Here is a 23,969-nt window from a genome sequence, read left to right as displayed (position 1 = left end):
ATGAACAAACAAACATGCTGCGTTTAAGCTGATGATGGAACACACAGGTGACATCCAGTAGAAAGGGCCATCAAATAAAGTTTATACATACGTTGGACCATTAAATGCTGAAATTCATTTCAAGAGAAGTTTCTACCTTGGGCAATATGATCAGTAATACCAGTGGGAGTAGATTCATTCATGGAAGAACTGAATGGAATTGGCTCATAATGAGGAAGCATCTCTTTTTCTATGTTGTCTGCTGCTGGGGATGTCACAAAAGATGAATGACCACTCACACTTGAGTCATATTTTGACTTTTGAGAATAGTGCCTGAAAAAAGTAAATCATGTTACATGAGAAATATAAGCCACTGCTTACGCCTTATTTAAAGAAGTGTGTAAATTAAGGTATCTTATTTTCCAATGCAACCACATAATTTTTAATATAGCTATTTATAAACAGTAAAATGAATGTTTCTGCCAAAAAAGCATTAAAAATATGTTCTGACCCACCTATACAACACGAAAATAGTCACTTTTAATATAGAGAAAAAATATATCCAATTTGCTAATTATTAGGCTTTAAAGATACGTGTTTTAAAGTTTCTTGGATAGAAAAGGGTTCTCCAGGTCAGGGCTAATTTTAACAAATGTACCGTGCCTTCATTAATCGGAAAATTCTTTCCACAGCCAGCAGTCTATATAATACAAACCCTATTTTTGCTAATGCCAATATGGTAATACTATCTCTCATAGACTTTACATTGTTTGCCAGACAGATACATTCATCTATATTTACACAACACAAAACCCAAACCATAACCTGAAGAAAACCAGTAAGAGGCTAAACCTTGTTTTATTTACTATGTAAGTTGAAATTTAAGAAACAGGACTGATAAAATTTGGGAATTCAAGAGAAAATTATAAAATACAGTAATCAAAAGTGTTTGCCAAATCAAATCAAATCAAGCTAAAGTTCTTTATTCTGGGATGTGCTCTCAATAGGATGCAACTCTATGTTTAAAACAATGATAGCTGAGTCTTGCTCTACTTTTAAAAGTAAATTAGCTTTAGCATACAACAAAATGGCAAGTTTCCAGTGGTCCTTCAGTTAGGCAATTTGAAGCCCTGGATTATGGCAATATTTAACTTCTTCCTACCAATTTTTAAGCTAAAAATAAAAACATTAAGTGAAAATCAGAATCTGACCTACCCAGGTGGTAAAGATCGTCGTGTCTGTCCTGATCGTAATGCTTCTCCAAGAGGGGAATTCTCGAGATTCTTAAACTTCTCTTGGCAAGTTTTCACATAAGAAAGCTTCCCAGCAAAGTACCCCATGATACAAGCAACTTATGCAAAAAAAAAAACAACAGAAAATATGACTCAACGTGTCTTTTTAGACTAAAATCTTTTCTAATGGAAAATTTTTAAACAGTGTGGCTAACTGTGTCTTTAGTTTTGGGACACTGAGATTTTCTGAAATAGTGATAAAAGTAACATTAAATCAGACTCATGGTTCATAGAACGATTCTGTGAATAAAATTCACTTTCCCAAAATAAAATAAGCTAAAATAAAGTTGCTATAAGTCAATTCTAATTTACTGATTACTCAATTAACATAGATAGTAAATATGTCATAAAGGTATAATGGAAAGAGGGATGAATGAGAAATCAAATCAGAGTTCTTGCTTAGTTATGGGATTTAGGCCATTTCTTTTTCTGTAAAATAGGAATAGATCATTTGCCCAGCCAATTTTTCAAGATTGTTTTAAAAAATAAAATAGAATTATGTGCAACCAATCATGCACCCTTAAAATAATGAATTATGAAAGGCTACCTAAATCTGGCTGTTGCTTCATGAAGTATCTGTTTCCAGTATAAAAGAGGCTAGCCTGAAGACTCATATAAAGCTTTGAGTACTTTCTCTGGGCTATTTAGCTTCTTTTCTATTAACCACATTGCAAAAATGCAAGTAAGTTATACTATAGAAATTATTCTTTTTTAATAAACTTAATTTAAAAATATACTTTATTTTGATTAAAAAGAGATCTACACAACATTTCCCCCAAAAGACAGACCAAAAGAATTTATTTTCAAATACTGTATCTTTAAAAAATAATTTAAAATAAATAATTCCTATTCCATGAGAAAACAAAAAAAAAAATGCCTCTTTCCAGTAGCTCAAGCCCAAGTAGTACATTTAATGAAAGGCTTAAGCAAACAAATTTATCAGAGCATATAACCACATAATTCTATTACAAGTAAGATATGACAAAACATTTTATAAAAACAAATGATTTTACTTAGATTAAAAGAGATATATATTCTTAGACAGCATCAACTAAGAAAAGCACAGTGTAGTTTCATACTTACATATAAGTTTAGGGATAGAACCATATTTAGGATGACTTGAGAGGATTCCTAAAGAAAAAAAGAGTAAACATTTCTGAGTAACATTAATTGTTAGAGGAAGATATGCTTACATAATTAAAATGTGGTAGGTTTCACTAGAATTTTAAGATTATGCCAAACAGAAAAACAAAGCAGAAATTTTGCTAGGAAATGCAATGAAGATTCCATCAATTTCATTCATGACCATTTCTATTAGTCATGATCTGGTCTCTTCCAACATGAGACAAAAGAAGTAATAAGGAGGGATAGAAGTAGACACTGCATGGCAGGCCTGGGCAGAGTGGGGGTGCTGGCCTCCCTTGGCCACCTCTGCCTGGCACAGCAGTTTTGGGATAGCCCTAGTCAGAACCTGGTTGGACAGTAAGAGGTGGGGATGGTAAATCCCTGCTGGGCCTGCCAAGCTCTAAGCCCAGGAGAGGGGTGAAGAGCATTTCCCCACAGATTCCCAAACATCTAATTAATATTTGGGAACTCCTGCAGGTCACATCCAACTCGCAGGCTCATTACCATTCCTGGTGTTAGAGCTTCCAGTTGTCTGCGACCATGGCAATGACCTTCTGGAAGATTGGTGCCAGGGGAATGGATGTGGATATCCACAGGTCACTGTTGGTCATGGGTATTCCAGACGACTGTGGCCAAGCAGAAATTGAGGAGACCTTGAAAGGGATCTTCTCTTGGCTGGGCCCGTACCACATGCTCAGCAAGATTTTTCTGAGGGAAGAGAATGCCCAAACTGCCCTAATTGAGGTTGGCGAGGGCATATCTGAGCACCATACCCTGGGAATTTCCATGAAGGAGGGGGTGGGGATCTGGAGAGTGGTCTGCAGAGACGCCACCCAGGATGTGGAGTTTCTAAAAAACCTAAATGAATTCCTGGAATGTGAGAAGTAACCAATGGAGGATGTGGTCCACGTGCTGCAGCTCATCCACCCACCACAGCCCTAGAACCAAAACCAGTCCTCAGAAATCTGGGCAGAAGCTTTGGACATGCTCCTTGGGACGGCTGTATAATCATCTTCCACATGGATGCTGATATGTACCATCAGGAGAAAGCAAGGGCTCTGGAGGCTATGGAGACTGAGGAGGTAGAGGCCTTGGATTAGCAGCAGAGAGGAAGACCAAGATCAAGAAGGAGCTGGGGCAAGCCGCAGAGGTGGGCTCTGCCTTGAAGATGGAGAGCCCCAATAACTGGGGTGATACGAAGACAAGGGACACCCTCCTAAGCCCTTGGTTCACAAGGCTAGGGCTAAGACTCCCTCCAGAAGGAAGCAGCAGAACAAAGCCCCCAAGCATAAACCCGTGTCCTGGGAAAAAAATAAAGGCAATCCTTCTAAGAGCTCCACCTGAGCTCCATCCTGAGGCTGATGATGCTGAAAGTATGGAGATCAGAATATATCAGGAGCAACAAAAAGCCCCATGTGAAGGAGGAGGAGCTGGCCTCAAAGAAGCCAGGCGAAATGTGCTCGGAAGCTCTGCAGGGACCCACTTTAGGATGCCCCAATAGAAGCTGAGGCCCTAGAGATACCTCTGAGTCAGACCAAGATGGTGGTCAGGAGGGCCCACCAAAGAAGACCACCATGGGTTGGGCCTCAGCAAAGAGCTTTGCCCCCATGAGGAAGAGAAAGAAGGTGAGCTTGGACCCTGTCTCATCTGTCCTGGTCAATTCAGAAGACCCCAAGAAGTTGGAAATTCCAAAGAAAGGCCCAGGCTCAAGAAAGAACACATCAGTTCAGAAAGCCCCAAGAGGCCCCAAACCCACTGAGTTGCCAGCCTCAATGTCGCAGAGTCTGAAGGCCAAGCCAGAGGCTCTTCTCATAATTCCAATGAATTCAGAAAGCTGTGGTTTCAAGGACCACACATACCTGAAGAGTTGAAAAAAGGCCAAGGAAAAAGTTCCAAGTCAGGAACAAAGTTTTCTCTTGTCACTGAATGAGGTAAGACTTTTGACTCTCTCAGAGACCCAGTTGCAGAAATTCAACTCTGAGAAGTGAATGATGTATGAAAAAGAGTTACAAAGTGGAAGGAGTTAGAGAAGGAGGCATCTCTCTGTCTCCCTGCTTCTTAACCTCCCCCTTGATGTGCCTTCACAAGTAGGAGGATCACCATGCTGACTGGACAAATTCTAAAACATTCATCTTTACTCATGGGCAGGGTCACTGTTACGCTCACCCATGTTTGACTTTTCTCCCCTACTTCCTACTTCTTCTTCGGGGTAGTCAGCAGACCCAAACAGGCACAGGTATTTTGAAAAGTGGGGTGGCCATTTTCTAAATTCCACGTTCTCAGTTCTGCAACCAGTGGGTAAGTTAAGCCAGGATCTTATACACAGACCTGGTTTCTTTGCTTCTCCCATTATTCAGCTTCTATCCTCCAATTATCTAACCAGAGTAGTGAGGTACCAAAATTTAGTTTGGGGGAAAAATAATGACTGGTTAGGCTTTGAAGTACTGGGTTTCAGATCCATTAATAAAAATGGTAATTTGATTCCCATTTGAAGTAAAGCCCTCAGGAACCCTACAGGGAAGGGAAGTGACTGGTAGGAAGGACTAATTCTATCCAGTGCCACCAAACTCTCATTATCTTTGAGGCTGAAAATCACTTCTCACACTATGGTAACAGGGAAAAAACTAAAAAAATCCTGTCAATTTCTGTTCCCTGAACAGACACACTAAATCAGACCAGAACACCATGCTGTGTGTGTGCGTGCGTGCGTGCGTGAAGGGATAGGCAGGTTATCCAAGATCAGTGGTTTTCAAACTGTATCCTAGAAAACCCTAGGGCTTCCACAAAGATTTAATTCAAATATATATTTTTTCATGCATTTTTTTTTTTAAACTCTGAAAGATGAACACTTATATCATAAACCAAATTGTACCACATGGGAGACTATCAAAATATTACTTTGTAGTCATAGGCTAACTTGGTTGTGTAAGGTCCTAAGTTAGTTGTTTCTGCCATCTCTGCATATAATTAAATTTCTTGTAAATATAACTTCGATGAGGAGTATCAGAAGTGCAAGAAATTCAGTCCCGTGCATGTTCTGCAATGTAACACTGCAAAAGCAAGTTTACCTTTATAATTCACATGCTCTCGTTAAACTGCAATTTTCAGTTGTGTAATAGCAAAATAGCAAGTAAGTGTATTAACACAGCATACAGTAATAATATTCTAGCATAGTGAGCTTTGGCCCTGGTAAGTTTGGGGTGCTTCTTTTCTGACCTCAGCTTTTGTGATCAAGAATGTGAATAGCTGTTAGATGTTGTTAGTGATTCATCTTTGAACAGAAATTTCTTGTGACTCCTTCCCAAATCCTGGATGAGTTCTGCTGAAGAGGGAAAGAGAAAGAAAATGGTTTCCCTTTGCAGCTATTCATCAGCATACACTGAGTTTTTCCTTGGACCCATGCAAAACAAAACACAGGAATAAATTAGACTCTCTAAGGTGACAGAAGTCTATAGTTGTCCAGCTCCTATTTTCAAAATTGGGTCTATAAGGCTTCACTGTATTAACAAACTCACACTCTGATCAGTAAGTGTAAATATGTTGTATAAAATAAAGCTTAATAAGTTAAAAAAAAAAAAAAAAAGTAGTAAGTTTAGCAATGCAATATAAAGTAAGATCTATCTATTTCTTAGCAACTTTGGGCAATCCACAAAGATATAAGGAAAAAACAGTAATGACTTCAAAAAATATTAACAGACAAATGTAGCTTTTTAAGTGACCTTAGAGAACACTAAGCTATTTAAATGAGAGAACCAAGTAAATTCATAATCAACAGAAATATGAAGGAAACCCAAAAGAAACTACAAACTTTTAGAATAAGTGAATTTCGAAAGATTACTTGATTCAAGGTCAATATACAAATATACATATATCTATCAATTTCTATATACCAGGAACAACTTAAAAAATTTTAAAAATACAATTTATTACAGCATCAAAAAACATCGAAGACCCAAGAAGAAATCTAATGAAAAACATGAAATATTCCTACACCGAAATCTACAAAACTTATTATGAGAAATAAAAGCTAAACAAACAGATACACACCATGTTCATGAATTGAAAGAGTTAATATTGTAAAGATGGCAATTCTCCAGACATTGATCTTTAGATTCAATGTAATCCCAATAAAAATCAAAGGAAGTTTTTGCAAAAATTGTAAAGCTTCCTCTAAAAATTATATGGAAACACAAAGAGCTAAGAATAGCCAAGGCAACATTAAGGAATAACAAAATTGGAGAACTACCACAAGGTATCATGAACTATGATAAAGCTATAATATAAATGTAAGTGTAATTAAGACAGTCTGATATAAGTCTAAGAATAATGTGACCAAAACCAGAAGAGTCCAAAAACAGACTACACGTATACAGTCACTCAGTTTTTGATAAAGGCAACACTGTAATACAGCGAAGAAAGAACAGTCCTTTCAAAATATAGTACCGAGTCAATCAATGTGCCTTGTTCCTACCTCATACTATATTTTCAAAACAATTCCAGATGGGTTGAAAAATTTCAACATGAAAGATAAAATAAATATTTTACAAGAAAACATCTTTGAGTCCTTGGAGTACACAAAGATCTTAAAAAGATCACAAAAAGTACTCTACAGAAAGAAAAAATCTGATAAATTGGACTCAACATTAAGAACTGTTCATCAGAGTGGTAAAAATAATCACAATACATATACCGGACAAAAGGCTGCAAATGGGAGGCAGCTGAGAACAATAGGAAAGGAATGTGATGGAGGATTTTTCTTTTTTATGATCTGCAGGCAGACACTGTCTCTGACTCCACCTAAATCCATAAGCTCCAAAACCTAATCAAAATCACCCACTTCCCCTGGTTCTACCTTAGCTATTTAATGCAGTTTTTAATCCTCCATGCATGATTTTACCACTGTAGCTCTGTCTGTTTGTCTCTGGACACTCCCAATTAACCATGCTTATTGTCCCAATCATAAGGTTCCTCTGCCTTGATATTCTTTCTTCTCCTTTACTCTAAGGATCTTCAAAAATGACTTCTTCCAAGAAACTTTCCTCAATTACAGCTGCCCTACTACACAGTTTAGAAACTTATTAAGCATTTAATTATATTCACGTTGTTTCCTCAGATGAACTCTAAAAATTTCTTTTGTATGACTCCTCATGCCCAGCTCTAATCATTACTAATTAAATGACAGACTGGATTAAGATAAGTAAAATAGGCAGTACCATAATACACACTATAATTTCTCCATTCACACCTTCCTGTGCCAGTTTTTCCTTAAAAGTAATGTGATTCAAACATTGGGACTGGTGGTTTGATGTGCTGAGCCCTCGATCGTGGGGCTTGCCCTTATGAAGCTCGTTACTGCAAAGGAGAGGCTAAACTTGCATATGGTTGTGCCTAAGAGTCTCCCCGAGTGCCTCTTTGTTGCTCAGATGTGGCCCTCTCTCTCTAACTGAGCCACCTCAACAGGTGAACTCACTGCCCTCCCGGCTATGTGTAAATCTCCCTGGCAATGCAGGATATGACTCCAGGGGATGAATCTGGACCTGGCATCGTGGGACTGAGAGTACCTTCTTGACCAAAAGGGGGAAGCAAAATGAGACAAAATAGTTTCAATGGCTGAGAGATTTCAAATGGAGTTGAGAGGTCACTCTGGTGGACATTCTTATGCACTATATAGATAACACCGCTTAGGTTTTAATGTATTGGAATAGCTAGAAATAAATACCTGAAACTACCGAACTCCAACCTAGCAGTCTAGACTCCTGAAGATAATTATATAATAATGTAGATTACAAGGGGTGACAGCGTGATTGTGAAAACCTTGTGGATCATACCGCCTTTATCTAGTGTATGGATGGATGAGTAGAAAAATGGGGATAAAAACTAAATGGCAAATAGGGTGGGATGGGGGGAATGGTTTGGGTGTTCTTTTTTCACTTTTATTTTTTATTCTTATTCTGATTCTTTCTGATATAAGGAAAATGTTCAGAAACAGATTGTGGTGATGAACACATAACTATATGATCATACTGTGAACAGTTGATTGCATACCATGTGAATGGTATGGTATGTGAATATATTTCAATAAAACTGAATTAAAAAAAAAAAAGTAATGTGATTTAAATGTGTTTTGCTTTTTTCTGCTTGTTTGTTTTTACTACATAGAGCCAATCTCAGTCTATAAAACAAATTAGTCCTAAAGGACATATAGTACATATACTATACACATATGGCTTAACTTGCTTCTATGTTAAGACTCTTCTGTGGTAGCACACTGTAATAAGGTTCCTTGAGCATTTTTTAAATAACAAAATAACAACAACAGATTTTGGAGAACACCATTTGGAAATGCAACCCTGGAGCAAGCAGACACCAGCCACGTGCCTTCCCAGCTAACAGAGGTTTTCCTGATGACATCGGTGTTCTTCAGTGAAGGTACCTATTGTTGATGCCTTTTTTGGACACTTTTATGGCCATAAGACTGTAACTTTGTAACCAAATAACTCCCCTTTATAAAAGCCAATCCGAGGCGGGGCAAGATGGCAGACTGGTGAGCTGTATGTTTTAGTTACTCCTCCAGGAAAGTAGGTAAAAAGCCAGGAACTGCGTGGACTGGACACCACAGAGCAATCTGTCTTTGGGCATACTTCATACAACACTCATGAAAACGTGGAACTGCTGAGATCAGCGAAATCTGTAAGTTTTTGCGGCCAGGGGACCCGCGCCCCTCCCTGCCAGGCTCAGTCCCGGGGGAGGAGGGGCTGTCAGCTCCAGGAAGGAGAAGGGAGAATTGCAGTGGCTGCTCTTACCGGAAACTCATTCTACTGATTCAAACTCCAACCATAGATAGACTGAGGCCAGACACCAGAGACTCTGAGAGCAGCCAGCCCAGCAGAGAGGAGACAGGCATAGAAAAAAAACAACACGAAAAACTCCAAAATAAAAGCAGAGGATTTTTGGAGTTCTGGTGAACACAGAAAGGGGAAGGGCGGAGATCAGGCCTTGAGGCGCATATGCAAATCCCGAAGCAAGGCTGATCTCTCTGCCCTGGGCACTTTTCCTTAATGGCCCTGGTTGCTTTGTCTATTAGCATTTCAATAACCCATTAGATCTCTGAGGAGGGCCGTTTTTTTTTTTTTTTTTTTTTTTTTAAATCCTTTTTGCTTTTTCTAAAACAATTACTCTAAGAAGCTCAATACAGAAAGCTTCAAAGAATTGAAATTTGGGCACGTCAAGTCAAGAGCAGAACTAAGAGAGCTCTGAGACAAAAGGCAATAATCCAGTGGCTGAGAAAATTCACTAAACAACACAACTTCCCAAGAAAAGGGGGGTGTCCGCTCACAGCCACCATCCTGGTGGACAGGAAACACTCCTGCCCATCGCCAGCCCCATAGCCCAGAGCTGCCCCAGACAACCCAGTGTGACGGAAGTGCTTCAAATAACAGGCAAACACCACAAAACTGGGCGTGGACATTAGCCTTCCCTGCAACCTCAGCTGAATGTCCCAGAGCTGGGAAGGGGGAGCAGTGTGAATTAACAGAGCCCCATTCAGCCATCATTTGAGCAGACTGGGAGCCTCCCAACACAGCCCAGCAGCCCAGAACTGCCCTGGGGGGACGGCACTCACCTGCGACATAGCACAGTCATCCCTCAACAGAGGACCCGGGGTGCACAGCCTGGAAGAGGGGCCCACTTGCAAGTCTCAGGAGCCATACGCCAATACCAAAGACTTGTGGGTCAGTGGCAGAGACAAACTGTGGCAGGACTGAACTGAAGGATTAGACTATTGCAGTAGCTTTAAAACTCTAGGATCATCAGGGAGATTTGATTGTTAGGGCCACCCCCCCTCCCCGACTGCCCAGAAACACGCCCCACATACAGGGCAGGCAACACCAACTACACACGCAAGCTTGGGACACCAATTGGGCCCCACAAGACTCACTCCCCCACTCACCAAAAAGGCTAAGCAGGGGAGATCTGGCTTGTGGAGAACAGGTGGCTCGTGGACGCCACCTGCTGGTTAGTTAGAGAAAGTGTACTCCACGAAGCTGTAGATCTGATAAATTAGAGATAAGGACTTCAACTGGTCTACAAACCCTAAAAGAACCCTATCAAGGTCAGCAAATGCCACGAGGCCAAAAACAACAGAAAATTATAAAGCATATGAAAAAACCAGACGATATGGATAACCCAAGCCCAAGCACCCAAATCAAAAGACCAGAAGAGACACACCTAGAGCAGCTACTCAAAGAACTAAAGATGAACAATGAGACCCTAGTACGGGATATGAAGGAAATCAAGAAGACCCTAGAAGAGCATAAAGAAGACATTGCAAGACTAAATAAAAAAATGGATGATCTTATGGAAATTAAAGAAACTGTTGACCAAATTAAAAAGATTCTGGACACTCATAGTACAAGACTAGAGGAAGTTGAACAACGAATCAGTGACCTGGAAGATGACAGAATGGAAAATGAAAACATAAAAGAAAGAATGGGGAAAAAAATTGAAAACTCGAAATGGACCTCAGGGATATGATAGATAATATGAAACGTCCGAATATAAGACTCATTGGTGTCCCAGAAGGGGAAGAAAAGGGTAAAGGTCTAGGAAGAGTATTCAAAGAAATTGTTGGGGAAAACTTCCCAAATCTTCTAAACAACATAAATACACAAATCATAAATGCTCAGCGAACTCCAAATAGAATAAATCCAAAAAAACCCACTCCGAGACATATACTGATCACACTATCAAACATAGAAGAGAAGGAGCAAGTTCTGAAAGCAGCAAGAGAAAAGCAATTCACCACATACAAAGGAAACAGCATAAGACTAAGTAGTGACTACTCAGCAGCCACCATGGAGGCGAGAAGGCAGTGGCACGATATATTTAAAATTCTGAGTGAGAGGAATTTCCAGCCAAGAATACTTTATCCAGCAAAGCTCTCCTTCAAATTTGAGGGAGAGCTTAAATTTTTCACAGACAAAGAAATGCTGAGAGAATTTGCTAACAAGAGACCTGCCCTACTGGACATACTAAAGGCAGCCCTACAGACAGAGAAACAAAGACAGGACAGAGAGACTTGGAGAAAGGTTCAGTACTAAAGAGATTCGGTATGGGTACAATAAAGGATATTAATAGAGAGAGGGGAAAATATGGCAAACATAATCCAAAGGATAAGATGGCCGATTCAAGAAATGCCTTCACGGTTTTAACGTTGAATGTAAATGGATTAAACTCCCCAATTAAAAGATATAGATTCGCAGAATGGATCAAAAAAAATGAACCATCAATATGTTGCATACAAGAGACTCATCTTAGACACAGGGACACAAAGAAACTGAAAGTGAAAGGATGGAAAAAAATATTTCATGCAAGCTACAGCCAAAAGAAAGCAGGTGTAGCAATATTAATCTCAGATAAAATAGACTTCAAATGCAGGGATGTTTTGAGAGACAAAGAAGGCCACTACATACTAATAAAAGGGGCAATTCAGCAAGAAGAAATAACAATCGTAAATGTCTATGCACCCAATCAAGGTGCCACAAAATACATGAGAGAAACATTGGCAAAACTAAAGGAAGCAATTGATGTTTCCACAATAATTGTGGGAGACTTCAACACATCACTCTCTCCTATAGATAGATCAACCAGACAGAAGACCAATAAGGAAATTGAAAACCTAAACAATCTGATAAATGAATTAGATTTAACAGACATCTACAGGACATTACATCCCAAATCAACAGGATACACATACTTTTCTAGTGCTCACGGAACTTTCTCCAGAATAGATCATATGCTGGGACATAAAACAAGCCTCAATAAATTTAAAAAGATTGAAATTATTCAAAGCACATTCTCTGACCACAATGGAATACAATTAGAAGTCAATAACCATCAGAGACTTAGAAAATTCACAAATACCTGGAGGTTAAACAACACACTCCTAAACAATCAGTGGGTTAAAGAAGAAATAGCAAGAGAAATTGCTAAATATATAGAGACGAATGAAAATGAGAACACAACATACCAAAACCTATGGGATGCAGCAAAAGCAGTGCTAAGGGGGAAATTTATAGCACTAAACGCATATATTAAAAAGGAAGAAAGAGCCAAAATCAAAGAACTAATGGATCAACTGAAGAAGCTAGAAAATGAACAGCAAACCAATCCTAAACCAAGTACAAGAAAAGAAATAACAAGGATTAAAGCAGAAATAAATGAAATAGAGAACAAAAAAACAATAGAAAGGATAAATATCACCAAAAGTTGGTTCTTTGAGAAGATCAACAAGATTGACAAGCCCCTAGCTAGACTGACAAAATCAAAAAGAGAGAAGACCCATATAAACAAAATAATGAATGAAAAAGGTGACATAACTGCAGATCCTGAAGAAATTAAAAAATTATAAGAGGATATTATGAACAACTGTATGGCAACAAACTGGATAATGTAGAAGAAATGGACAATTTCCTGGAAACATATGAACAACCTAGACTGACCAGAGAAGAAATAGAAGACCTCAACCAACCCATCACAAGCAAAGAGATCCAATCAGTCATCAAAAATCTTCCCACAAATAAATGCCCAGGGCCAGATGGCTTCACAGGGGAATTCTACCAAACTTTCCAGAAAGAACTGACACCAATCTTACTCAAACTCTTTCAAAACATTGAAAAAAATGGAACACTACCTAATTCATTTTATGAAGCTAACATCAATCTAATACCAAAACCAGGCAAAGATGCTACAAAAAAGGAAAACTACCGGCCAATCTCCCTAATGAATATAGATGCAAAAATCCTCAACAAAATACTTGCAAATCGAATCCAAAGACACATTAAAAAAATCATACACCATGACCAAGTGGGGTTCATTCCAGGCATGCAAGGATGGTTCAACATAAGAAAAACAATCAATGTATTACAACACATTAAAAACTCGAAAGGGAAAAATCAATTGATCATCTCAATAGATGCTGAAAAAGCATTTGACAAAATCCAACATCCGTTTTTGATAAAAACACTTCAAAAGGTAGGAATTGAAGGAAACTTCCTCAACATGATAAAGAGCATATATGAAAAACCCACAGCCAGCATAGTACTCAATGGTGAGAGACTGAAAGCCTTCTCTCTAAGATCAGGAACAAGACAAGGATGCCCGCTGTCACCACTGTTATTCAACATTGTGCTGGAAGTGCTAGCCAGGGCAATCCGGCAAGACAAAGAAATAAAAGGCATCCAAATTGGAAAAGAAGAAGTAAAACTGTCATTGTTTGCAGATGATATGATCTTATATCTAGAAAACCCTGAGAAATCAACGATACACCTACTAGAGCTAATAAACAAATTTAGCAAAGTAGCGGGATACAAGATTAATGCACATAAGTCAGTAATGTTTCTATATGCTAGAAATGAACAAACTGAAGAGACACTCAAGAAAAAGATACCATTTTCAATAGCAACTAAAAAAATCAAGTACCTAGGAATCAACTTAACCAAAGATGTAAAAGACCTATACAAAGAAAACTACATAACTCTACTAAAAGAAATAGAAGGGGACCTTAAAAGATGGAAAAATATTCCATGTTCATGGATAGGAAGGCTAAATGTCATTAAGATGTCAATTCTACCCAAACTCATCTACAGATTCAATGCAATCCCAATCAAAATTCCAACAACCTACTTTGCAGACTTGGAAAAGCTAGTTATCAAATTTATTTGGAAAGGGAAGATGCCTCGAATTGCTAAAGACACTTTAAAAAAGAAAAACGAAGTGGGAGGACTTACACTCCCTGACTTTGAAGCTTATTATAAAGCCACAGTTGCCAAAACAGCATGGTACTGGCACAAAGATAGACATATAGATCAATGGAATCGAATTGAGAATTCAGAGATAGACCCTCAGATCTATGGCCGACTGATCTTTGATAAGGCCCCCAAAGTCACCGAACTGAGCCATAATGGTCTTTTCAACAAATGGGGCTGGGAGAGTTGGATATCCATATCCAAAAGAATGAAAGAGGACCCCTACCTCACCCCCTACACAAAAATTAACTCAAAATGGACCAAAGATCTCAATATAAAAGAAAGTACCATTAAACTCCTAGAAGATAATGTAGGAAAACATCTTCAAGACCTTGTATTAGGAGGCCACTTCCTAGACTTTACACCCAAAGCACAAGCAACAAAAGAGAAAATAGATAAATGGGAACTCCTCAAGCTTAGAAGTTTCTGCACCTCAAAGGAATTTCTCAAAAAGGTAAAGAGGCAGCCAACTCAATGGGAAAAAATTTTTGGAAACCATGTATCTGACAAAAGACTGATATCTTGCATATACAAAGAAATCCTACAACTCAATGACAATAGTACAGACAGCCCAATTATAAAATGGGCAAAAGATATGAAAAGACAGTTCTCTGAAGAGGAAATACAAATGGCCAAGAAACACATGAAAAAATGTTCAGCTTCACTAGCTATTAGAGAGATGCAAATTAAGACCACAATGAGATACCATCTAACACCGGTTAGAATGGCTGCCATTAAACAAACAGGAAACTACAAATGCTGGAGGGGATGTGGAGAAATTGGAACTCTTATTCATTGTTGGTGGGACTGCGTAATGGTTCAGCCACTCTGGAAGTCAGTCTGGCAGTTCCTTAGAAAACTAGATATAGAGCTACCATTCGATCCAGCGATTGCACTTCTCGGGATATACCCGGAAGATCGGAAAGCAGTGACACGAACAGATATCTGCACGCCAATGTTCATAGCAGCATTATTCACAATTGCCAAGAGATGGAAACAACCCAAATGTCCATCAACAGATGAGTGGATAAATAAAATGTGGTATATACACACGATGGAATACTACGCGGCAGTAAGAAGGAACGATCTGGTGAAACATATGACAACATGGATGAACCTTGAAGACATAATGCTGAGCGAAATAAGCCAGGCACAAAAAGAGAAATATTATATGCTACCACTAATGTGAACTTTGAAAAATGTAAAACAAATGGTTTATAATGTAGAATGTAGGGGAACTAGCAGTAGAGAGCAATTAAGGAAGGGGGAACAATAATCCAAGAAGAACAGATAAGCTATTTAACGTTCTGGGGATGCCCAGAAATGACTATGGTCTGTTAATTTCTGATGGATGTAGTAGGAACAAGTTCACTGAAATGTTGCTATAGTATGTAACTTTCTTGGGGTAAAGTAGGAACATGTTGGAAGTTAAGCAGTTATCTTAGGTTAGTTGTCTTTTTCTTACTCCCTTGCTATGGTCTCTTTGAAATGTTCTTTTATTGTATGTTTGTTTTCTTTTTAACTTTTTTTTTCATACAGTTGATTTGAAAAAAGAAGGGAAAGTTAAAAAAAAAAAAAAAAGAAAAAAGACAAACAAGGGGAAAAAAAAAAACAAAAAAAACAAAAAAAACAAAAAAAAACGATGTAGTGCCCCCTTGAGGAGCCTGTGGAGAATGCAGGGGTATTCGCCTACCCCACCTCCATGGTTGCTAACATGACCACAGACATAGGGGACTGGTGGTTTGATGGGTTGAGCCCTCTACCATAAGTTTTACCCCTGGGAAGACGGTTGCTGCAAAGGAGAGGCTAGGCCTCCCTGTATTTGTGCCTAAGAGTCTCCTCCTGAATGCCTCTTTGTTGCTCAGATGTGGCCCTCTCTCTCTGGCTAAGCCAACTTGAAAGGTGAAATCACTGCCCTCCCCCCTACGTGGGATCAGACACCCAGGGAAGTGAATCTCCCTGGCAACGTGGAATATGACTCCCGGCGAGGAATGTAGACCCGGCATCGTGGGATGGAGAACATCTTCTTGACCAAAAGGGGGATGTGAAAGGAAATGAAATAAGCTTCAGTGGCAGAGAGATTCCAAAACGAGCCGAGAGATCACTCTGGTGGGCACTCTTACGCACACTTTAGACAACCTTTTTTAGGTTCTAAAGAATTGGGGTAGCTGGTGGTGGATACCTGAAACTATTAAACTACAACCCAGAACCCATGAATCTCGAAGACAGTTGTTTAAAAATGTAGCTTATGAGGGGTGACAGTGGGATTGGGAATGCCATAAGGACCAAACTCCACTTTGTCTAGTTTATGGATCGATGTGTAGAAAAGTAGGGGAAGCAAACAAACAGACAAAGGTACCTAGTGTTCTTTTTTACTTCAATTGCTCTTTTTCACTCTAATTATTATTCTTGTTATTTTTGTGTGTGTGCTAATGAAGGTGTCAGGGATTGATTTAGGTGATGAATGTACAACTATGTAATGGTACTGTAAACAATCGAAAGTACAATTTGTTTTGTATGACTGCGTGGTATGTGAATATATCTCAATAAAATGATGATTAAAAAAAAAAATAAAATAAAATAAAAAAAAAGTAACAACAACAGAAAATCCTATTTCCCTCCAAAACTACTTTTCTAAACTAGTTGTGTCAAGACTACTAAGTACTTTATACTGGTGAAGTGAAAAAGCTTAAACTTCCTATCACAGTCACATTTTAAGAGGAGCCAGTTAATTAAAAAAAAAAAAAAAAAAATCAAAACTTTTTCTTAGGAGAAGTGGAAGCCATGATGCCATTCTTTTCTAGGATACTCTCCCATTTCCAGGTAGACAATTCACAAAGTAAATGTAATGAACAATTCTACTACTTATACCACTAAATTTTAAGATGTAGACACTGATAAATTTAATACTTAATCTAAGCCTAATTCAATATATGAATATGCTGTACTATTTAAGTCAATAGTATTTGGAACAAGAAAGTCTCTTCAGGGGCTTGTAAAAAATAGACTGCCTGCCAGACTCCTGAAATTCTAATTTTTTTTTAATGCTAACTTCCTTGTAGGTGAGTAGGAGACAATGGTTGCTTGGGAAGCTACTGTTGCTAAACCAGTGCATAAGAATCACCTGGAGTTTGGTGACACATAAGATTCCTAGATCCCACCTCATATACTCTGATTCAACAGGTCTAATAGGACCAATGAATCTGCACTTCCAACAAGCTCCCAGGTGATAGTGATGCTGCTGGTCCACTCAGACCACATTTGCCTTTCTACCTTCTTGCAAATCATCCCCACTACTTTCTTAATATTGTAGATTATTAATGTGGTACTGCACAAGGATGACACATTTTTAAACCAAGATATATGAAGTCACTGGGTCCATGGAGACAGAACTCTTGTGAGGCAGTGGAAATTCATCAATGATAACATTTAAAGTGATAGGTTTTCTCATTCATTTTATCTAAAAATCAGGAAAATACCAAAATATGATGATATCCAAAATACTAAACTCAAAGTTTAAATATTTACCTTTACTAATTAATCCTTGAGTAATCAACATACTTGTTGCAGCCAAAGGCACAGCTGTAGGAGAAAAAAGAATTTGTCAGTATTATAAAAAGGAGAAGATTTATTTTGAGTTCATTAGAATAGATACATGACATCAGTAAAACAACCTAAGGAGTATACTGCATAATTAAGGTCTTTAAAAAACATTTTCTCATTTTTGAAAGCTTTACTGTAAACATTCTCCAGAAAAATAAAAGCAACAAGTAAAGTTAAGAAACACTACAAAATACTAAAAAATTTAATTTAGAGAAAGGGTGAAAAAATTAATGGTAAAGGAGATGCAAGAAGCAAATTAAAATAACAAGACTGAGTTAATTACTAAATTCCATGAACCATGCTAAATGCCTTATGTGCATTATCTCATTTACTTTTTACATCTTTATAAGGTAGATAATATTACTACCCTCCTTTGAAAAATCAGGCAATTAAGCTTAAAGATGTTAAGTAATTTGCTCAAGGCCGGTTCAATGAGTCCAGGATTCTAACAGTCTGTCTGATACCAGATTCCAAGTTTTTAAGCTCTACCTTACACTGAGTGACTCAAAATATAAGATAAATTTGTCTGCAATCATATAGTTCTTTCTTCTAAACCAGTGAACTCCTTAAAACTATATGAAAATAGTTTTATATTAGGATATATTAGATTAGAAAAAATATATATATAGTCATTATATATACATATTAACCCAGAGTACAAATCCAAAGCTCTCAACATAATCTCAAAAGGGTTCATAACTTAAAAATAGCTTTACATTACTGTTTTCCACACCACCACTGTCCCATAAAATTTTCTATGATGATACAAAGCCTTCCCTAAATAAGTGCCTCACTGTGCCTAAACTGTTTGTATAAATGTGGTTTATATGCTAAACACCTGCTTTCCTTGTGGGAGTCTAGAATTTTGGTATGCGCCTATGCGACCAGCCCCTAGTAAAAAAAATCTTGGGTGCTGAGTCTCTAATGTGCTTTCCTAGTAGATAGATAACACTTCACACATATTATTACAATTAACTGCTGGAAGAATTAAGCACATCTTGGGTGACTGCACTGTGGGAGGCCTCTTGGAAGCTTGTGCCTGGTTTCCTCTGAACTTTGCCCATGCACCTTTTTCCTACGTGGATTTTGCTTTGTATCCATTTACTGTAATAAATCTTAGCTATGAGTATGACTATATACTGAGTCCTGTGAGTCTTCCTAGTGAATCACCAAACCTGAAGGGTATCTTGGGGATCCCCAGCATAAGTAGCCCCTAGTACATGTGGCTACAGAGCACCTGAATTGTGACAGGTGTCACTGAGGAATTGCATTTTAAATTTAAATTTAAATAGCTATAGATATCTGGTGGTTGCCACATTGGACAATGCAGCTCCAGACAGTGAGCAGCAAATATGTTCTGTAAAGGGTCAGAAGGTAAACAGTTCAGACTTTATGAGCTACCTAGCCTGTCACAACTATTCAATCATCACTATAATGCAAAAGTACACAAAGATGATACATAAATAAACGCAAATTTGTTCCAGTAAAACTTCTTTATGGACACTAAAATATAAATTTCATGTAATTTTACATGTCACAAAGTATTTTTTCCTTTGATTTTTTTCAACATTTAAAAATGTAAAAACCATTCTTAGCTTGTAGCCATACAAAAACAGACTTGGCCTATGGGCTGTAGTTTTTTCAACTCTGCTCTACATTATACATAGACAATTTAAGAACCAGAGTAATAAATCAAGACATTTGAATTATTAAGAGATATCATGATTAAAATCCTTAACTCTGCAATAGTGGAAAGAGCTTTTCCATCAACCCAATTTGCAGAAACCCTAAGGTTTGAAACCTTGCTCTTCTACTTATAAACAGAAGTTATCTTTGCTGAAAAATGGTTTCTTTAATGTTGGTTGGTTATAATGCCTTCATGTATTATCATTTAGGATTATTCAAGGAACAAATCCCTTTCTAAGTACACGATCAATACAATTTGCAATCATTTTCTCCTTCAGCTTGGTTCAAGAATTGAACTGAAGAATCACATAAGGATAAAATGCAACAAGTTAGTTGGCCATCTCTATAACAGACAATGTTTCCTTCATTTCTCTTTCTTCTTAGGGCAAGACAGTATAGATAGTATGATGTAACGGGTAACAATCTAGCTAAGAAGATTCTAGTGTCAGCTCTACCATTTACCAGTATGTTGTTGCATAATCTCTTAACCGCTCATGAAATTAAGGATAATGGAATACAACTAAGGTCTTCTTTCCAATTCATGTATTCTATGTACACAAAAAAGAGACTGTAAAATTAAAACCTTAGAGATTATCAAGTCTTAATCCCATTATAGTGATATCCAGAAAGGACAAGTATTTGCCCAAAGCAACACAGTTGATTGGTGGCAGAGGTGGGATCAGAAGCCAAGTCTCCTGACTCCTATGGTCATCAACCTTTTCCATTGCACTACGTGACTCGTATTTCAGTCTGTCAAATAATGTTTTTTAGGCAAATCAATAATACTGCTGACCAGAAATTTTGCATTATGAACATGGTCCCCAACCATATCAAATAAGAATACTCTTAAAATTCCTTGAACTATTCCCTCACAACAGCAAAATGCTACTCTTAATTCATACTTGTTTTCCACTGAAGCTTTCATTTCATTAATTTACAACAGCACTACTTGCCATTTAACAAAGATAGCTAACACTTAATATAATAAATTGTATCTTCACACAATCTCAAGAGATGGGTACAGTTATCATCCCTATTTTACAGATAAGGAAACTTGGACATAGAGACACCAAAAACTTGCCCCAAACCTCAAAGCTATTATGTGGAGGAGCTGGGATTTGAATCCAGATAGTCAGGTTCTACAGTCTATGCTCTTATCCACCTACAATACTGTCTCATTTGAAAAGTGGTAGTATGTACGAATGAAATGTTATTTATAAAATCTACAAGTGATACATGAAATAAATATGAATTCACACAACCTTCCAATAATTCCAAAGGTTAAGAGCTACTGTTAGTGTATTAACATTTCCCATTATGTAATGGTCAAAAGTGTAAGAATTAAAATCACAAGCTTGATTCAAAGACCTGGCTACAAATCCAGACAGCTGTATAACACTAAGGAATTCATTTAACATCTCTAAACCTCAATTTCTTCACCTATAAAGTGAGGATAATAGTTAACCTTTTTGGATTGTTTTGACATAGTCCATGTACACTCAGTACAACCTTCTTTAGCAACAACCACACTATGCCAAAGTCTGCCCATTTATTCTATACTGAGTCATTATAATTTCAACTACCAAAAGCCAACTTGTGTTGGTTAGGAAATTTAACTTACATCTGAACCAGAAGCTTTCATCACTGCATTCTGCAAAAACCCTTCTTTCTTCCTCTGTTGGAATGTAATCAGCCCCTATATCTTTTTACCAAGGAAAATTGGAAAATATTTAAAACAATCATATTAAAAAAAAACTAAGGCTAAAAAAATAGCTTACTCAAAGTATTTTCTCTTATTATCATAGTTCTGGTTTTACAGAAAAATCATGCAGAAAGTAAAGAGTACCCATATACCCCCCTCATACAGTTTCCCCTATTATTAAAACTCTGCATTACTGTGGCTTACTCTAACTATTAAGACAACACACCTGATTTTTCTATCAAATAATGAAACAACTGGCTTGTAAACTTTTAACAAACCTAGATTTCAAACATAAGTTAGTACTACTGTCAGATGATCAGGACCAGCTACATAATGTGGGGCCCCTTGTTCAAATTATCATTACAAATTTCAAGATGACAACAGCAGAGCATTAAACCAAGCATGGGGGCCTGTGTGACTGCATAGGTGTCACACTCATAAAGCTAGCTCTGCAGCTACCATCACTCCAGCAGTGAAAATTTGTTTAGTACAAAGTGCTTCTAATTACAAATACGTAATAGATAGTTACGGGGAATTGGTCTTGGAACTTCTGCATTCGGCTCTTGAAAATCAGCCCTCCCATTCATCTTTCCTGTATCAAAAACATTAAGTATTAGAGAGTACCATCAGATAGGTCAAACTAAGAAAAATTACAAACAGTAAAATACTAGGCTATATAGCAAATCTATCAAAAAATATTTGCTAAGCACTATTACACCTGAAGTATCTGACAATAAAAATAGTTACCTAAGTGAAAAGGCCATAGCCCTAAAAATTAATTTGGAACTTAGTCATGTTAGGTCCCTTAATTGAAAAAGAATAACAGGTGCTTTGTAAGTATTTATCAAATGATTAACATCAAATTACAATATAAAAGGATATTTTTAAAGGGGGCATGCTGTTCCTCCTGAAGCTGGTTTTCTTCACATCATTTATACCTTGATCTTTTCATAAATCTATGCTCAATATCTAGGATAATTTCCCAGAATAAAAGAGGAAAAAATATCAAAAACCATTTCTAGGCTTCTATTTTTAAAAAAGTAAAAGTCATTAAAAACGTACAAACTCTCCCAGAAAGCAATACTGCAAAAAACTAGAATAACAAAGACGTCATAACCTCTCTGCGGTGTAAACCTAACAGCAAATTCTGCATGCTCCCAACTTCCCTCCCCCTCCCCAAATAGAGATTTAGAAGAATATGTAGGAAATAAAATGTCCAGCATTTAAAGAAAAAACACAGGCTTTTTTTCATTTAGATTTTAATTTTCTTTTTTATCTATGCTTCCGAACCCAAGAGACCAACAGATCATACAACTGTGTATTTTACAGAATGTTTATACAGAATCTTGATTATTCCCATTTTAAAACAATTTTCATGAAAACGGGAAATGACATAGACAATGAGCATAGCCAACTGAGCTCTTCCATAATTCATTTATTCAGTAGGACACCACTGAAGGCCTGTTATGAGTCGGACCCTTGGTTAGGAAAAGGAAAAGGTAAGCTAAATTCATGGTTGGAGCCTGCGGAGTAAACTATATCTTAAACGCTTTTATTTTCTAAATCATAGCATCCTAGAAAGCCTCTGTGAAGGCCCTTTTAGTCAATACCATTTTAATCTCTTAATTCCAAAGAAAAAAGCTGAACTGAACCGTTTTTAGTTTATTACTGTCGATTCCCACACTCCCCCCACCACCCACCATCTCCGCGTCTCAAATCTCCCACCTGCCATTACAGATTGAGTAGCACCCTCCCCAGCCCCCATTCTGTCACTACAAATTTCTTTCATCCACATCCCCCCAAAAACAATCCTTCGTCTCGCGGTCACCGGTACTCAGGACCCCAAGACCCGAGTGCAATCAGTCCACCCTCACAGGCGGAAAAATGGCGTAAAGGGAGGGATAGAGGGTTGGGGGAGGTGGTGAGTGGATAGGCGGGAGGCAGAACGGGGCTCTGCATCACTTCACCCACCTCCCGACGACAGCGGCGGGCCTCGGCGCACTGAGCCTCGGCGATCCCACGCCGAGGACCCAAAGGCCACCCAAGAGTGGGTCGGAAGGAGTAAAAGCGCACGGAAATCCAAAGGCGCGCAGAGCCGCGAAAAGGTGAGAAGGACGAGCCGCGAACGACTACGCGACCCAGAAGTCACCCAGAAATGGGCTCAAAATGACCGCGACCCGGATGCACTGTTGACCTACGGTAGGAAATGACGTCAAAGCCTCCCGGCGGAGTTTAAACACCAACAGCCTCGGAACAGAAACGTTCGCCCGCGTCAGTCTGCCCCGCCCTACTCTGCTCGCCCTTCCTCCCTTCGCACGCAGTTCGCGGCGCTCAGGAACGGTACTGCGGCTGCGCGGGAGGCCTCCGCAGGTTGGGAACCCTGCCTCGTTTGCCCGGTATTCGAGAGCGCGGGGTGACTCTGGGTGGTTGTGACGCACCTCCCTTACCCTCCAGTTTCCTGATTAGCAGGACCGTTCGGGAGCCGCGTTTTGTCTCCTACTTGAGTGTAACGGAGTTTTCTTGGATTTCTGTTTTCAGACGTTACATAACTGATTCATCTCATTATTTTAGTCTTTAGGCTTAGCAGTATATAGTAATTATGAAACATGCACACTTGGGTATCCTTAAGACCCTGTTTTCTGAGTCATTTCTGACTAGCTCTGGAAGCTGGAGCACTATACATTACCTTCCTGAGCCTCAGGTTTATCTCATCTGAAAAATAGAAATACACTTCGTAGTGTTGTTAGGATTAAAGCAGCACAATATCTAAAACAGGGC

General features: G+C 38.3%; 1 protein-coding gene and 1 pseudogene across 4 annotated transcripts in view; one reads left to right on the top strand and one right to left on the bottom strand.

Moving 5' to 3' along the window:
• The window catches only part of OCIAD1 (OCIA domain containing 1), a 31,047-nt gene extending 7,681 nt beyond the window's left edge, over window positions 1-23,366 (bottom strand). The window contains exons 1-7 of one of the 4 annotated variants that reach the window (XM_037829773.1): window positions 23,163-23,366; window positions 21,721-21,783; window positions 21,111-21,191; window positions 17,729-17,782; window positions 2,355-2,402; window positions 1,195-1,330; window positions 137-312 (exon numbers count right to left, since the gene is read on the bottom strand). In XM_037829773.1, the coding sequence (XP_037685701.1) occupies window positions 137-312; window positions 1,195-1,330; window positions 2,355-2,402; window positions 17,729-17,782; window positions 21,111-21,191; window positions 21,721-21,778 (553 nt within the window). In that variant the 5' untranslated portion in view covers window positions 21,779-21,783; window positions 23,163-23,366. Of the gene's footprint in view, window positions 1-91; window positions 313-1,194; window positions 1,331-2,354; window positions 2,403-17,728; window positions 17,783-21,110; window positions 21,192-21,720; window positions 21,784-22,916; window positions 23,073-23,162 lie in introns of those variants that run through there. The other 3 variants (XM_037829774.1, XM_037829772.1, XM_037829775.1) reach the window with 3 other exon arrangements.
• Window positions 2,937-4,267, top strand: LOC119529041 (annotated as a pseudogene).
• Window positions 23,367-23,969: the final 603 nt, after the last annotated feature.

This window comes from Choloepus didactylus, chromosome 3, assembly GCF_015220235.1.
Source record: "Choloepus didactylus isolate mChoDid1 chromosome 3, mChoDid1.pri, whole genome shotgun sequence".
Classification (NCBI taxonomy): Eukaryota; Metazoa; Chordata; class Mammalia; order Pilosa; family Megalonychidae; genus Choloepus; species Choloepus didactylus.
This window is presented reverse-complemented; position numbering and strand designations above follow the sequence as displayed.